Source organism: Callithrix jacchus, chromosome 5, assembly GCF_049354715.1.
Source record: "Callithrix jacchus isolate 240 chromosome 5, calJac240_pri, whole genome shotgun sequence".
In the NCBI taxonomy this organism is placed as follows: Eukaryota; Metazoa; Chordata; class Mammalia; order Primates; family Cebidae; genus Callithrix; species Callithrix jacchus.
In genome coordinates, this window is record NC_133506.1 from 97,973,472 (window position 1) to 97,990,899 (window position 17,428).

At 49.9% G+C, this 17,428-nt stretch overlaps 1 protein-coding gene across 5 annotated transcripts in view; it reads right to left on the reverse strand.

The window, feature by feature from the left end:
* The window catches only part of HNF1B (HNF1 homeobox B), a 60,891-nt gene extending 44,623 nt beyond the window's left edge, over positions 1-16,268 (reverse strand). For 3 of the 5 annotated variants that reach the window (XM_035300786.3, XM_035300789.3, XM_054257046.2), the window contains exons 1-4: positions 15,750-16,268; positions 10,682-10,881; positions 4,506-4,770; positions 2,195-2,430 (exon numbers count right to left, since the gene is read on the reverse strand). In XM_035300786.3, the coding sequence (XP_035156677.2) occupies positions 2,195-2,430; positions 4,506-4,770; positions 10,682-10,881; positions 15,750-16,093 (1,045 nt within the window). In that variant the 5' untranslated portion in view covers positions 16,094-16,268. The remainder of the gene's footprint in view (positions 1-2,194; positions 2,431-4,505; positions 4,771-10,681; positions 10,882-15,749) is intronic. The other 2 variants (XM_035300788.3, XM_035300790.3) reach the window with 1 other exon arrangement.
* Between the last annotated feature and the right edge of the window lie 1,160 nt (positions 16,269-17,428).

The window sequence follows — 17,428 nt, forward strand, 5'->3', positions numbered from 1 at the left end:
AGACCAGGAGTTCAAAGCTGTAGCGAGCCGAGGCTGTAGTGAGCCAAGACTGTGCCACTGCACTCTAGCTTGGGTGACAGAGGGAGATCCTGTCTTTAAAAAAAAAAAGCAAGCAGAAGAAAGGCAGCCACTGAGAATATTCAGTGTCCCATAACTGTTCCTCCAGAAATTGTAACAGGGTCTCCCAGTCCACAGAAAGATCCACAAAGCCCCCAAAGAAAACCTCCATCTGCAGCTGGTTCTGGGGATTTGACGCTGACCTGGTATCTTTCCTACCAGACAATAAACCCCCAGAGGGCAGGACACACAGCTCGTACTTGGTAAGCTCTCAATGCATCTTTGTGCTGTGGGAAAGTCCGGAGTGGAACCAGCAGGCCTGAGCTCCAGTCCTTGTTTTGTATCATTGGGCTGTCGCTCTGGCAAATCACTACCTCTTTCTGGACCTCAGTTCTTTGAATTCTCTCCAAATTCTAATAGTACATGATTTTTAGAAAGATCCAGACTTCAGGGGCACCCCAGAGAGTCCACTTCTGTGGTACACGCCCTTCCTAGACTGCAATCAGAGGATGACACAGGCTGTGTTTTCTGCCCACCCTGCTGGGTTTCCAGTATCTGCTCCTCACCCCTCCAGCCCCAGCCCTCTGGGTCTCCCTTCAGCACACAGGATGCCTAAGCCAGCGACCCTGTGGTGACCTCAGCACAGCCCCAGCTTGTCAGGAGGCTGCTGGGCCTTTGTTTGGCTTCCAGGCTCCCTGACTTTGGTGTGGAGATCACAGGTCCCAGCACAATAGCCATTGTCTTCTCAATAATGCCCCTTGCCCCAACCACGCCTCCTGCAGCTCCCAGCTTCAGCTCTGCGGATCACTGTGGTGGGCAAGCGATCCAGTCCTACTCGGTGCCGGCCACGTGCCTTTTGCCACAACCCTCGGAACCCTGCTTTGACTTTCCCCAAAGGGGCGAAGTTACTCTGCAATCTGGCCAGTCTTTGCCTAGGGGCTTCTCTGCCTCTTAGGTAACCCAGACTTTCTCCCTGTGTGCTTGACCCCTTCTCCTCTTGGGAGTGGTACCTAGAGAAACCGTCAGTGCTGGCCCCAGCTCCCAGAGGCCGAGACGAGGCCATGCCATGGGGGGGCACATCAGGCATGGAACAAATGCTTGTACACCACGCAGCTGGTGGCTCTGAGCCTGTCTTGGTGGCTTTGGTCTCCTCAACACTTGGGTCAGCTCCCAGCCCTCAGGCCTTTCCCATCAGAAGGGCAAGAAGCAGGTGAGGGAGTAACAAGTTTCAGAATCACCCCAGAGTTAGAAACAGCGTTTGGCTTTCCTTTCCCAAGCCCCTTTCTTGGAGAAGGCAGGAGACTGTTACACTTTGTCCTCATGGGCACCACACAGACCCTGGTGAGCACCCCAATTTAGGAAGCCAGCTTTGCCTGAAGAATGAAGGACCAAAAGAAATGCTCAATTACAGCCTGTGCCTAACACAGTGCTCAGCATATAGGGGTGCTTTCCCCCAAGGAGGCTGTAGGATTCCATCCTGACAAACCCAAACCCCACGGCAGAGGCATTCGAATCCAGCCAGGAAGCAGAAGCACTCAATCAAGCATGTCGGAGCAGGTACTCAGTAAGTTTTGCACAACTCATCACTGCAAAGATTTCAAGTGACTGACACCCCTAACCCTGAAGACACACAGAAGCCAACAAGCAGAGGCCACCAACAGAGTGGCCATCCCCAAAGGCCACTGGGCTTCTCCTGAGGCAGCCGGACTGAGCAAGGGGCAGGATATAGCCAGGGATGGAGCAGGTGGCCAGAGTGCCATCCTCCAACACAGTGAGCCATCACCAGCCCTCTGCCAGTGGTTTGGACCTGGCACACCCATAAGGCAGCCTCTTTGGTGTAGAATGACTGCTGAGTCAGCAGCCACACAGGGAGAAAAAGAGGGAAGAAGACAAATAGGGGAAAGGGCTCCCTGGAGGCTCAGCGAGCCCTCACAGAGCAATGGCTGAACCAGGAATTGGTGGATACTGACCAGAGCCACACATTATTTCCAGGAGAATATTCTGGCAATGAGAGGAGAGCAGCCCTAGCATCATCCCAAAGCATTTGCTCCTCTGAAAACCCTTAAACAGGATGAGATCTGTGGGGAGAGGCGGGATGGTCGGGTTGCCGAGGCAGTGAGGCCCAGCCTCTGCTTACCTGACAGCTTGTTCGGAGGAGAAGTGCTGGGCTGGTGGTGGGGGGAGCCGTGGGAGAGCAGAGGATTCAGGCTGTGCGTCTGGTTGGAGCTATAGGCGTCCATGGCCAGCTTCTGCCGGAATGCCTCCTCCTTCCTGCGGTTTGCAAACCAGTTGTAGACACGGACCTCCGTGACCAAGTTGGAGCCCAGACCGTGGGCTTTGGAGGGGGACACCCCTCGCTGCAAACATTCTGCCCTGAGGATGGATGGAGGGGAGATGGTGAGTGAAGGTGACCGGGGGACTTGGTGGTGCTTGGCCACAAACACACTATCAGTCTTGGTTGGGAGTGTGAAGAGGCTGTGGGCAGGTAGAAGGCTGGGGAGGAGAAGCCTACACAGAGGAAAGGCCAGTCCATGGAGCAATGTGATGAAGACGGCTGGAGGGGGCCTGAACGCAGGGACAGAGCAGCCTACGCTGCCTTGGGAGTCAGGGGCTTAGGCTTTGGTGTGGCTCCCAAGGAGAGAGAAGAGAGCAAGCCAGGGACAGGCAGTCCAGAGGAAGGTCAGATGAGGCTTCCCGACACCTCCTTATCTAGCCATTCTTCCCCCCATGCAAAAGGCAAAGCCCTTCGCTGGCTCTGTCAGAGAGCCTTCAAAGCACTTTGAGAGGATTTCTGGTCTTTTGGGGTTTGAACTCCCTGAAAGAGTGCTAGGAAGCAAGATGCCTCATCCCCTCCAAAAGACAGGCTGGGTGGGGTACAAAGCAGGGCACATTGATATGGCCAGTCTCTAGCTTTATCAGGGCTGGTCAAACCTCAAACCTAGATGTGAGAGATTCTTAGACACTACTGGGTACTGCAAGTCATCTCATTAGTCGGGGTACGGAGCACAGCCTGAGGACTCAGTGGCAACACAGGCCATGTGCTCTGCCTCCCTGCTGCCCAGCCTGACCTCCCTGGCTGCATCCACTGCCAAGGCCAGCCCAGCCTAGAGACAGAAAAGGAGCACACAGGCCTTGGCCAGACCAAAGAGCTGAATTTTTAGAAAGTCAATACTGGAGTCAGGAAGAACAGGGCAGGAATGAAGTAAAAATATTTCCCAAGACTTTCTAATAGTTTTTTTTTTTTTTAAATAGCTGGGCACTAGAGCCTGTAACCCAACTACTTGGGAGGCCAAGGCAGGAGGATCACTTAAGCCCCATTCAAGATCTGCCTGGGCAACAGAGCAAGACCACATCTTAAAAATAAATAAATAACACATAGTTTTTTGGTTTTGTTTTTTTAAAAATAGAGATAGGGTCTCGCCATGTTGCCCAAGCTGGTCTCAAACTCCTGGGCTCAGGCAATCCTCTCGCCTCAGCCTCCCAAAGTGCTGGGATTGTAAGTGTAAGCCCCCATGCCTGGCTGGTAGTTAACATATTAAAAAAAACTCTGTTGAGTCAGTGGGGACAGAGTGGACTGAACAGACCTGACCAATTCTTTTTTATTTTATTTTATTGACCAATTCTTACTCTCCTGCCAAGTTTCCTTTTGAACCACTGCATGTCTGATAATTGCTAGAGGCCAGGTCTGGAGTCTGTGGCTAAGGGACTGTATGGAGGTCAAAGACACAATTTTTACTTCACAGAAATCATATTTTATATCAGCATTCTCCAGAGTATCTTCCCTAGAATAATAATTCATGGGGTTGTTTGTATTCTACCAAAGATTCCATAGCTAACAACCAATTCAACAAAGTGAAGTGGGTTCCTTAACTACAGGGCTTCTCAGAGCCTTTAATATATTAATGTATGGACCGGGCACAGTGGCTCATGCCTGTAATCCCAGCACTTTGGGAGGCCGAGGAAGGCAGATCATGAGGTCAAGAGATCAAGACCATCCTGACCAACATGGTGAAGCCCCGTCTCTATTAAAAATACAAAACTTAGCTGGGCATGGTGGCATGTGCTTGTAGTCCCAGCTACCTGGGAGGCTGAGGCAGGAGAATCACTTGAACCTGGGAGGCGGAGGTTGCAGTGAGCTGAGATCACACCACTGTACTCCAGCCTGGGTGACAGAGCAAGACTTCGTCTCAAAAAACCAATCAATATCTATATCTATCTATATATATAAATGTATGTCATGACTTTCTAAGTGGAAGTATCCATATGATGGTTCTCGTATTTATTGATTAAGAAATTGATATTGGGGGTTCTGCGGGACATACTTTGGGAAGCTCTGATTTAGCCACACTTATCTAGATAACCACTGTCTCAATATCCCAGGACCGAGGGGATGGATCCTGGGTCCATGTGCTTGCCCACCTGCCCAAATGAGCTTTTGGTGGTATTACCTGTTGCATTCCTCCACTAAGGCCTCTCTCTCTTCCTTGCTGGGGTTCTTTTGCCGATCGTAGGCCTGGTACAAGATTTGCTGGGACGCGGGCCCCCATTTGAACCGGTTACGGCGCATCTTCTTGTTGGTAGGCTCAGAGCAGGCATCATCGGACTGCCCAGGCCCATGGCTCTGTTGACTGAACTCTGGAAAGAGAAACAGCAGCTGATCCTGACTGCTTTTGTCTGTCATATTTCCAGAACTCTGGACTGTCTGGTTGAATTCTGAAAAGAGAAAGGAGTAGATTTGATAGGGTCTGTAGTCTTCACTCAGCAGACAGACAGACAGACAGACAACAGACGAAGACACCTTTATTCCCCTCAACTAACTAAGTTCTGCGATCTGCACTCACTGCAAGGGGAACTGCAGAGGGAGGCCTCAGCACTGGCCCTTACTGCCTGCCTCAATTGCTCCAGCAAAGCCACTCTTTTCCTTTCTTTGAAAGAGCTCAAACATAGCCAGCCATTGTTTTAAGAAAATTATTTTTTTTACCCTTTGGCTCACTGGCCCTCAGACATGAAGTAATGCTCTACATCCTGAACGCTTGTATTTTGATGTCAAGTTTGGGAGCTCAATCAAGTCTCATGTCAAGGGGAAAATCGTCCAAAGGTACAATTCACACTTGTACAAAATATTCAGAGGCTGTAGCTAGCACTCCTCATCTCTCCTCCCTCGTCCTATATCCTAGGTATCTACATTATAAAGTCAGATTTTTGGAAAAAAAAAATCACTTTCACGATTTTCACTTCTAAAGTGAAAATTTCAGAATTTCACTTTAGAAGTGAAAAATTGTGTGTCTGACCTCTATACAGACCAGGGTAAAACTTTTCCTGAGCCACAGATTCCAGATCTGGCCTCTACCAATTGTCAGACATGCAGTGGTCCAAAAGGACACTTGGCAGGAGAGTAAGCACTGGTCAGATCTGTTCAGTCCACTCTACCTCCATGGACTCAACAGAGTTCTTTCCATATATTAACTACCACCCAGGCACAGGGCCTCACATTTATAATCCCAGCACTTCGGGATCACACTTTGAAACAAATATAACTGGAGCTTTGTATTGGAAAGAAAAGATGTGCTTTAGATTGCAAATAATTTCAAAGGCTATAAACGCAGGACCTGTCTGGGAGTGGTGTTTAATTAGCTGGAAATGATGCTCTCTGCCTGTCCAATTCCCTGGGTCCAGGCGTACTGTGACCCTCAGGAGATTTTTGTAGAATGAATGAGAGAGAGCCAGCAGCTTGGCCCAGTGGTGGTGCCTTAGCCTACATGGTTTAAATGAGATTTGCTATTTACATTACTGAAGAAGAAAGCTTTGCTGTCTTCGTCTTCACATCTGCATGTAGCAGGGCTCATCAGGGGTGATTATTTCCATTTTACAGATGAATAAACATAGAGGCTAAGCACTCTGCTGAGCAAAGACACATAACACATTCATTTCCTAGCTCTGGGTCCCTATGTTCTGGATGTTAATGTCTTTTTTTTTTTTGAGATGGAGTCTCGCTCTGTTGCCAGGCTGGAGTGCAGTGGCAAGATCTTCTGCCTCCTGGGTTCAAGTGATTCTCCTCTCGTGTACAGGGACTACAGGTGAGTGTTAGCACACCAAGCTAATTTTTGTATTTTTAGTACAGACAGGGTTTCACCATGTTGGCCAGGATGGTCTCTATCTCTTGACCTCATGATCCGCCCTCCTTGGCCTCCCCAAGTGCTGGGATTACAGGTGTGAGTTACCATCCATGGCTATTTTCTAGTATTTTTAGTAGAGACGGTGTTTCATCATGTTGGCCAGGCTGGATTCGAACTCCTGACCTCAGGTTATCCACCTGCCTTGGCCTCCCAAAGTACAGGGATTATGGGCGTGAGCCACCGCGCCTGGCCTTGATGTCTTTCTCAGTTCCTGGAATTACTCCTGCAGGTCACAGAGAATGGAAGGCTACCACCTCCCTTTGTGATAAGTTCTGGATGTACCATCATCTACATCCTATCCTCATTCCTTTGGACAACTGGATCCAAAATCCTCAAGGTTCAAGTCAGACAATTACTTAATGTTTGAAACTCCTCTACAATCCCCCACCGAGTGGTTCTCCAGTCTGTATGCCTCCAGCAGCTGGGGACTTATCACCTATCTGAGGCTCATTTCCATTTAGGTCCACCAGGAGGAATAGTTAGGGCCCTAACCAGCCAGGACTTGGGATCCCAACTGCAGATGGTGTTGGGCTTTGTTTAACTGTGGACTGACTGTGTCACTAGGGGGCCTTTGATTTGGGCCCATTCACCTTGGAGGTTCTTAGGCCACCTTAGGGCTCTGTTTTCAGTGGCCCAACAACGCCGTTAGAGACCTGAGAGAGTCCTTGCCAAACTTACTAGCAGGAAGTCACTGCTGGTGGGGATCATGTGGGGCCCCAGCCAAGTTGCTTAATTCCCTCGTCATCACTTACACTCCCCAGCTGTGGAATGAAACTGACTGAAAGTTTGGGGCACTAACTTGTCTTTTAGAATATCTATCCCTAGTCAGGATGATGGCAATGTTGGCCCAAATTCCTGATACTCTCTTTTTTTCAGACAAGGTCTTGCTCTGTCACCCAGGTTGGAATGCGTAGTACGATCATAGCTCACTGCAGCCTTGACCTCCTGGGCTCAAGCCATGCTCTTGCCTTAGCCTCCCAAGTAGCTAGGCCTACAGATGCACAAGCCATCACACCTAATTAAAAAATATATTTTTGTAGAGATGGGGTCTCGCTATGTTACCCAGGCTGGTCTCAGACTGCTGGCTTCAAGTAGTCTTCCCACCACCTCAGCCTCCCAAAGATTGGGGTTACAGGCATGAGCCGCCATGCCCCACCTGATTATACTTTTCAAAGTGCTTTCGCTCTGCTATAGTTTTTGGTTTAACAGCAGTTCTCTAAATGCAGTTACTTGAGGGGAAATTAAAGGGGGAGAAGGAAACGTTTTCTGCTCAGTGAGGTCTGTCACAGTGTCTCCTCTCCTCCCTGTGGGCCTGTGTGACACCGGTGGAGTCATCAATGGCAAAGCCAGTGTGGATCGTCCCAAGGGCCATGAGTTTTTTTTTTTTTTCATTTAATGTGAACAGACACAATAACGGTGACATTTATTGAACCATGGCTATGGTGAGGTATTGTGCAAAATCCTCTAAATATATCCCTTAATCTAATTCTTACAACCTCTCCATGTGAGAAGTATGGCCATCTCCATTTTACAGATGAAGAAACTGAGGTTCAGACAAGTCATATAGACTTGCAGCAGGAGCCTGGACCTGAGCCCAGCCTGCAGGCCTTAAGGCTCCTAACCACCAGCCTGTGTATCACCTCTCACTGAAAACAAAACCCAAACCATGCACCCACACACCACTCAGATCTGACTTGCATGGAGGTGACAAAACTGACTGCTGAAGCTTTGTGTCTGGTGGGTGTGAGACACTCACAGCTGCTCCGTAGTGTGGGGCCTGCCTCAGTCTCTCACCTGCCCTTTGAGGAAGCAGCAGCCTGAACAGTGTTCAGAACCCAGTATGTCCCCCAGTCAGCCAGGTGGGCTTGCCTGTGGGTGCTCAGAACTCTTCAGGTTCCGCTGACCTCAGGGGCTTGGCTCTAGCCCCTCCCAATTTTTGGAGAACTAGGCTCCCACATATACTCCCTCTAGCCACCACCGACCATTCTCTACTACCCTTCAGATTAATTGGGGTTGGGAGAGGAAATGTTCATTGCCCGTGAAAATTACTTGGAGAAGTTGGCTTCAGGAGCCGCTTTGGAGGCTTGGGGGCCAGCCTGGACAAAGCAATTCTGTGCGTGTAGAGGGCCCCATGAATATTATCATTTGTTATTTTCAGTTTTTCAAGGAAATTTGTAATCATGTATCATTTTTCTTTTCCTCAGGAAAAACTGTTGCCCAGGCTGGAGTGCAGTGGCGGGATCTCAGCTCACTACAACCTCCGCCTCCTGGATGCAAGAGATTCTCCTGCCTCAGCCTCCTGAGCAGCTAGGATTATAGGCATGCACCACCACACCCAGCTAATTTTTGTATTTTTAGTAGAGATGGGGTTTCACTGTGTTGGCCAGGATGGTCTTGATCTTTTGACCTCGTGATCCACCCTCCTTGACCTCCCAAAGTGCTGGGATTACAGGTGTGGGCCACCGTGCCTGGCCATCACATATCATTTTGTATTCTCTTCCCTCTACCTCCTTCTCCCCACTCCATTCACTTGTGTCCCTCTTTTATTTCTCTTACTTCCTAATTCTTATATCATACTTGCATGCCTTATATTCATCATTCAAGACATGATTTGAATGTCACCTCTTCTAGGAAGCCTTCCATGATGTCTCCAGGCAATTTAGCAAATCCTCTGCTGCCCCTTGTGTATATCTTTATAATAGCTCTTAGAAAGTGAATGTCATTATTTACTCAAACATCTTCACTTCTTCACTGGATGGCAGGTAAGTCCCTGGAGAAAATAATCTACATAGTCCACAGCTCAGCATAGTGTTTGGTGCATAATAGGTGCTTGTATAATAGTTACAGAATGAAGGAACATTTCTTAAGCTTTATATCTCATGTAACTTTAAAGCAAAATAACAACAATCTCTTGGAGAGACTGTTGTATTTGTAAAATGTCCCTTCCTAAGCATCTTGAGAAACTTTCTGGACCTCTGTCTTTTTAGAAGTTTCCAGTCTGCCTTTCCTGCCTCCTTCTCCTTTCTGAAGAAATTCTCACTGAACTTAGAGAGGCAGCTCAGACTGGAGATGCAGCATAAAGCTTCAGTTAGGCAGGGCCCACGGGTTGTTGGGTCTTTGGAGACAGTGGCTCCTGAGAATTTTTTGAGGCTTTCCAGGAACTACAGAGAGTTGCTTCATGTCAGGAACACAAATTCTTAAAGAGCTAGTCATAAAGGATGGGGGTGAGGGCAACCCATACTTGGAAAGGTCTCCTGTGGTAAGCAGCAAACAGCCCTCACATTGCTTCTTCTAATCTATTCATGTAATGCTCCCAACAAAACTACAAACACCACAGTATGAAATGAACACCTAAAACCCTTCCTTTCACCATCCCAGAGACATTGAGACGATAAATACTGAAACAATCACTTCAGAGCAGTGTGTAACAGAAAACAAGAGTAATTTCAAGAAACAAGAGGGAAAAAGCCCAACCCAGAAAGTGGTGGAAACTGACATCCTGATGAAGACAGAGAAGCCTAGATAAAGTCAGAGGATACTGTGTGGGGAGAGTCAAAACTGACACAAAATTTTCTTAGGAAAAGGACTGGATCAAAATATGAAAGTGTAATGTCAAAGAGTACTTTCCTCAAATACAGACAGCATGTCATTCCTACTCTTGTGATTTGAATGCAGTTCACACTTCCCTAGACTTACTTCAAAACCAAAAGCTTTCAGAATTATTGGATGGAAGAAATCTTGGCACAGAAAAAAAAACTTGGGGATGGGAATGGGAATGACAAGAATTGATGCGCCGGAGTTCCAAATGCAGACATTTTCCAGTGCCCTGCCTTAGCCAGAAGTAGCTTCTTCATGAGAAGGGCCACCAGCTGAGGTTCCCACACTATACCAATTTTGGTAAATGTGAGTAAGCACCTTAAATTGCCTCAGGACTCAGTCCCTCCCACTATCCCCCAAGAACAGGGTAAAGTTCTGAATATACCTCTCTATATAAATGCCTTCTATTGTTTATACTTTTTCCAGAGAGGAGGAAATTAACAGTAATAGTAATCAATATTATTGACTGCAACAAAATGTCTTCTTTGGAAATTGACTGATGGTCATGTATCAAGGGGAGATGCTCGGCTTTTTCTGGGGGAAGATATTACACTCTGTCAACTACTTGGTTTCAAAGAGAAGGATGTTGGAAGGAGGGTCCAAAAAGTTTAAAGTACACTGCATACACTGACAGGCTCCTCAGAGCAACTGGCTGGGTAGCAAAGGACTGTGACCGAAGAACATGACAGAAGCCAATCCATTGTACAGTGACCACCAATCTACCTGCTAGCTTCCTCATATCTGCCAAGTGCTCACAAGGCCTTGTTGATAAAAGGAAACTGAGGCAGCCCATGGGGCGAGAGGGCAAAGGTCATTTCAGGTTGAGGCAGAGGCAGAATGAAAACACTTACGTCGGAGGATCTCTCGTTGCTTCCTGACGTACCAAGTGTACAGGGCGGCACGCTTCTGGGTCTTCATAGGGGTGCCCTTGTTGAGATGCTGGGAGAGGTGTGACTGGTTCAGGCCGGTGACATCGACCACCTCCCTCTGGGGGATGTTGTGTTGCTGCATGTAGCCCTTGATCATTTTAGCAGCCCTCCAAGGGTCCTCACTAGACAGACAAGCAGATGGTTAGGGTGCTAATCAGGGGAGAAATATTCTCTTCCTGGGGGTGTTACCTATACTCTATGCAAAACTCTGAATTTTCCACCCATCTAAGCCATGACTTTGGCCTAGACATTAGGCCAAAATAGAAGCTAAACAGAAGAGAAGGTGACGACCCCTGTACAGTACACCTCATCCCTTGCTTCTGAGTTTAGCAGGGAAAAGAAGACTTTCCATCTTCAGGAATAAAAAAGCACCATCACCACTCTCTCTTATTAAGCAAAAATAAAGGCTCTTTCTGGTAGATGTCTTTTAAAGAATAAAAGAAAAAAGTAAAAATTTTAATAATAATTAAAAAAAGAAAGCCTGTTTTATTTATTTATTTATTTATTTATTTTGAGGCAGAGTTTTGCTCTTGTCACCCTGGCTGGAGTGCAACAGCCTGATCTCAGCTCACTGCAACCTCCGCCTCCTGGGTTCAAGTGATTCTCCTGCCTCAGCCTCTTGAGTAGCTCCCAGGCACCCATCAACACACCTGGCTAATTTTTGTATTTTTAGTAGAGATGGGGTTTCACCATGTTGGCCAGGCTGGTCTCAAACTCCTAAGGTGATCCACCTGCCTTGGCCTCCCAAAGTGCTGGGATTACAGACGTGAGCCACCGCGCCCAGCCATTTTATTTTGCTTTCTTTCATTTTCCCAGAATGTAGGAGACTTAAAGGGCAGGAGGCCGTCGGGAAAGTGGGGATGCCATTAGCTTGGGGCTGGACTCACTGATCCTACAATGAAGTGGGATAGTATCAGTTTCTGAAGTTGCCCAATTTTAGCTTCAACCTCTCCTACATTATTTTCCTTCTTATAAAACAGAGGTAAAATATGTGTGTTCACCTTCTGAGAAGCAAGGAGGGTGTCTCAGCCAAATAGTAAGTAGTTTTCAGAGTTTTAGAAAAGTTTTCCAAAGTACGATGTCATACATACCTCCTTGGGACTAGAGGATCACACACTGAGGTGAGGCAAGTAAAGTTAAAAAAAAAAAATCCACAGCCCCGCCTCCCAAATAAAATCTAATGGGCTAATGGGGACAAATAATTTCAATTTCTGACATTAACAATTTCAGATGCCTTGTTTTCCTGTATTATCGGGTTTCTCACAAATTTCAAGCACAGGATAAGAACATGATTATACTTTTCATTTCTCATAAACACAGGTGTGCAAATTGCTGGTTTCAGCACCTTTGAATTTTATTTGTTTAGAATGGTTTCAACTTTGCTAATATCCTTTCTTGCTATTGAACAGGTACTTTGGAAAGAGAATTTAAAAGTAGAAATTAGGAAAATAGTGTGCAACACAGAAGCACCAAAGAAGCAATATGTACACATTTACCATTTATTTAGAACAGGTACGTATTTAACTTACAAAAGCCAGCACCCCATTACTGTATGTTGATGTATGTATGAGCCTGATAGAACATTTAAAAAAAAAATGAAGAGAAAACTAGCTTCAGGTGAAACAACAACAAAAAACCGGTGTAAAATAGAGGCTGAAATAGAGACAGCATTGCAATGTAATAACCAGTTTTATTTCCAAATAATGTCTTTAATATTTCAAATAAAATTAATTTTGCTTAATGAATAAAAATCCAGTAATTGAACATATTTTGTAAGCATTTAGGTAGCTGTGATTATTTTAGCAAGCCTTTGACATTAAATTCGTGAGAACACAGGCTTTGATAGAGATGTTTTTGAGAAATGCAAACTTTTTATATTAATTATATATAAGAACAAATTTCTGAAATATTTATAAAGGTACTTTCCGAGTACCCAATATAAGGAAGTAGCAACAAGAACAAAAAATGAGAAAATGAGTTACAGTTTAAAACGTGGAGAATTCACATTAAGAGGAAAACAATGTAATAAACGTTTTAGACATATCCATGTAAACATCACAGATCATTTAAAAGCTTATTTCTCGTGAATATTTCCACAGATATTTTTAGGGTGGAAAAACACTTTCAACCGTTACGAAGCTTCGAACCTTAGGGGAAAAAATGCATTTTAAAAGTTAATATTGCTTTAGCAAATTCTTCGGCTATTTTTCTTTTGTTTAAATGCCTTTACCTGTGTTCATTTTGTGTGCCTAAGAAACCTAGAAAAATAGGGTACTGTCCTAAGTGGGAATGGTTCTGTGGAAATAGTGAATTAACTCAACAATCGGGAAGGGAAAAAAAAGAAAAGCCCAGGAAAACCTTATAAATGATGGTAAAACCTTTAAGCCCGACTTAAAGGACAGTGGGGAGTAAGATGGCGCAGTTATACCTTTACAGCTCTCACAACCCAGAATTCACGTGTGTTCACTGGGAAGAGTCGGGAGAGCTGGTTATTTTTTATTTGAAAACCCAGCTCAGGCTCAGGAGTTCCTAACAGGGAGAAAGGCACGGGTTCCAAGGAGCTCCAGCGGCCATTGTGTCCCGAGCGCAGGTGTCAAACGTTGGCCGCGGCGCCCGCAGGGTCCGTCCTGCTCGCTCCTTCTCAAACAATGACTGCTTCCCCGGAGCAGAGAAGCCTGGACCTCTGTGCAGTCCGCGGCGCGTTAGTTAAGGAGCCCCAACTTCGGCTTCTCAGAACGCAGCCCACTTTCCAGACGCCCCCGGTGCGCCCGTCTCGAGGCCGCGAGCAAAGCCAGAGCCCGCCCGGAGCCCGGGACCGGGAAGCGCGCAGCCCGGACCGTCCTTCCCCGCCGTTCTCTTCCAGGAGGTTTACGAGAACTCCGGGAACTCCAAAAACGCGACTTCGCTTTCTCTTTGCTGTTCGTCTTAAGGGAACACGGTGGGCAAAATAAGGGAGCGCGTGTGCTCGGGGCTCAGGAGCCCACTGTGCGGTGAACTGGGAACCGCTAGCGATTTCTTGAAAAATTACTTTAATTTAAAGTCCGGCGCTCCCGGGAGCGGGGGAGGAAAGGCGGCACCCGCTTCGGACCGGAGATAAAAGCCTCCAGGTCGGTCCCGCGTCTCCAACTTGGCAGGGGTCTCCGGTTCCCCAGCCCTCTTCCTTGCCCTGCTGGAGCCCGGAGCTTTGGGGAGGGAAGAGGGGGGCTAGGGTCTGAGGACCCTGGGCCCGGCCTGGCTCTCCGCCTGAGGATGTAGGTGACCCTGGGGCTCCGTGGACGGCTCAGGCTCTCAAAGAGCCCGGGTCAGGCGCCGCCGGGCTGGGTGCACGCTGGGAGCGGCCAGCAGCCCCGCGCCCGGGTTTTGATTTCCTTCCCCCTTTAAGCCGCGTTTACAACTTCACCAATGAATAACCCGCCTCTCTTTTCAACCTAATCACGACTCTTTGTGTATCTTTCTGTTGATGATTTATAGAAATAAATTAATAACACCCCAACTCCACGTGCTGCAGTTTATGTTACGTCTCAGCTGCGTCCAACCCGGCGCGGGGCCCGGTGCTGAGGTGCGCCCTAGGTACTTCCAGCGCCACGGGAGAAAGCGGACGCCGGCGGCGGGGCGGGAGGGCCTAGGCCCTGTGGCCCCCAGTGGCCGGCGGTGGGAGCCGGTAGTCCGCCAGGCCCGGAACGACCTCCCGGCCGCCTTGGCGCCCCAGCCGCTCCTAGGGGCCACTCGCTCGACCCCTCTTAGCCTCCGCGACTCACACCTTCCGGCGTCGCGGAGCTATCTGGCAGGGGTTCTCTCCCGGTCAGGGAGAAATCGCCTCCGGGCGAGAGAGCGGCGAGGGAGAAACCTCAAACCTATAAATTATAGCAAAGTATGTTTTGGGGGAAAAAAATCTACAAGTTCCCCTGATTGTTTTGGCTAGAGGGCAAAACGCCAGACCCTTGGATCGCAAATTCAAATGCAAGGTCAGATCCCACCCCGAACTGCCGCTCCAGACGTGCGGCCGAGGCTTAGGCTCGAAATCGCGGCGCTTCAGTGTCCGAGGCCACACGATGGGCTTCGTCCTAAAGCGGAGTGGCCAGGGAGCGACGTGCGTTCTCAGGGAACCGCTGGGTTCCTTAGATAATTAGTAACCAGCTGTCAAAGAGGGCAGTCGGGGAGGACCCACAAACGATCCCGGCCCCAGGGATAGATCACCAGCCAGCCTGACCTCCCGGGGAGAGGCTGGGGGTGGGCAGCGAGGTCCGGAAACGCCCTCCTTTCTCAGACGGAGACCAAATCCTCTTCGACCTGAGGTCTGAGATGCGTTCGCCCCCGCACCACCCCGCTTGCTTTCTTCTGCCCCGCGCGGGTCCACCCCGACCCTACAGGCAACATTCCCTTTGCAAATCTAAACCCGCGTTGGGGATCCCGGGCAATTCCGGGCCTTGCATGGGCGCTGCTAACAAGCGTGCACACCAGAAACTCGCCTCCCAGATCCAGGCCCTGGATGCCGCCTGTCTCTCGGCAAAGAACTGCAGGTCACCATGCAGGTCAATGCGTCCGAGGCCGGCTTGCGGCTTTCTAGACCCGGGGCAGCGCGCAGGAAAGTGTGCGGCCTGGGGCTGGTAGCGGCGCGAGCCTCCGCTCCCGGGAAGTCACAGCAGTTTTCACTGCACCCACTCGCACCTTCAGCCGCGTGGGCAAACCTCCCGGCAAAGGGTTCCGCAGCTCCAGTTCTCCCCGGGCGAGCCCCAGCCCCGCGGGGAAAGCCCCTTGGGTTCCGGATTCTGGCCTGGGCCTGGGGAGAAGAAGCCGGGTGGGCGGCAGGGTGGTCCGGCTAAGGGGTTGAGAAGGGTCCATATGTTGGGAGAGAAGCAGAGCGCCCCCCGGGGGACTTCTCTGGTGGGAAAGGGGCTTGGCCAGTGTGGTCCGGCGCAGTGTCACTCACGCCCGGGGCCGAGGCTCCAGGGGGTTCGGGTGGGTCCTCGGCACCTAACTCTGCGCCTACCTGAGCATCCGGTCCACCTCTGCCCGCTGCTCCGCCGCCTCCTCGGTGTTAAGCGCCTGCAGCTCCTTGAGGATGGGAGGGGTGTCATAGTCGTCGCCGTCCTCGGAGCCCTCGTCGCCGGACAAGCGGCCCTTGGCATGGCCGTTGGTGAGCGTATGGAAGACCGGCTTGGTGTCCGGCTCGGCCCCGCTGCCGGGGGACAGGGGCAGCGTCTCCAGCTTCACCCCGAAGTTCGGGGATGGCAGCAACTCCTCCAAGGCCTGAACCAGCACCTCCTTGGTGACCCCGGAGCTCAGCAGGGCGCTCAGGAGTTCTTGCTGGAGCGACGTGAGCTTGGACACCATTTTCCAAGGACGGAAAAAGAAGGGGGTGAGGGGGTGGGTGGGTGCAAGAGAGGAGGGTGGAGGGGAGTTTCACAAGCAAACCCCAAATCCTGGAACCCCTCCACCCTTCAGCCTTCAGACACCTGTTACTCCCCGGGGTCCCGGAGTCTCCTCCGAGAGGAGTCAGAAAACTTCTAACTTGCCATGATCGCCACCATTAGGCCATATAAGATATGCAAATTAGTGGGAAGGGCCCAGCTTTCGGCTGGATGCAAATGATGGTGGGGAGGGGGAAACCCGGAGAGAGGCAGAGCCGGAGGGGCAGATGCGGAGAGCCGGAGACCCGGGCCAGGAGCGGGTCTTTACCAGGGTCCACTGTACTCATGCTGGGGGGCTGGAGACCTTCTTTTACTTGTTCTGCTTATCAGCCAAACTTAAGGTAACCTTTGGACTTGTTAAGCCAGTGCCTTGCAGCCTAGGCGCGGGGCTTTTCCACCGGTTCTCAGTTCTGCTTTAGTCCAGAGTGAAGACACTACGCTTCGGGGTTCAGGTGAGAGACGGAGGAAGCTGGGGTGCTAGTGGAAGAAGGCGACGCAGGAGAAAGCGAAGAGTAGAGACCCTGGATGCATCCCAGCCGACGCAGATGGTGGGCCAGGAGAGCCCGCAGGGCGGAAGAGAAACTGACCACTTGAGAAGGGGCGCGGAGGCCAGAGGGGAGGTGAGGTGGCCTTTGGCGGGGTGAGCGCGCCCTGGAGGGACTGCATTCATTTCCGCCTTAGTTACTGGCTCTGCAGGCCCCAGACCCTCCCAGGCCTGGTCTGGCGGTTTGGGTTTGCAGAACTGCCCGCCAGAGAGCGTAGACTAGGGTGAAGGAGGCCGGGAGGACCCTTGGAAGGAGACACCGACTAATTGATGGGCAGAGGGAGTAGCCAAAGTGGAGCACCCCCAGCAGCCGTGCTGCACCGGCGCCCAGCCTGGCCACACAGCTGGGGAGCTGGACGCCTGGGCCTCGCTCTCCGGTTTAAACCCGGATGTCAAGTCGCCTCCGCCTTGGGAGAGGATGGTGAGGCAGGATGGTGAGGCCCTAGAATGGTGAGGCAGTGAAAGCAAAGCTTGACCTATAGCTGGGTGGACACTTGCAGCCGAATGTCCCCCGGGCCCACTCATTTCTGGTTTATTTGCAGTTCCTGAACATTTGCGGTTCCCTAGGCCGGGGAACGCTCTGCAGACGCGGTCACTGCAGCAGTGGCAGGTATCTTTTACTCCTAGTAGAGAAGGTGTCGACAGAGCTGCTGAGGGAAAGCAGGTTTTTTTCCAGTTTGGCCTGGGCCAGGAAGGAAGCCATAGGCCTTGCAG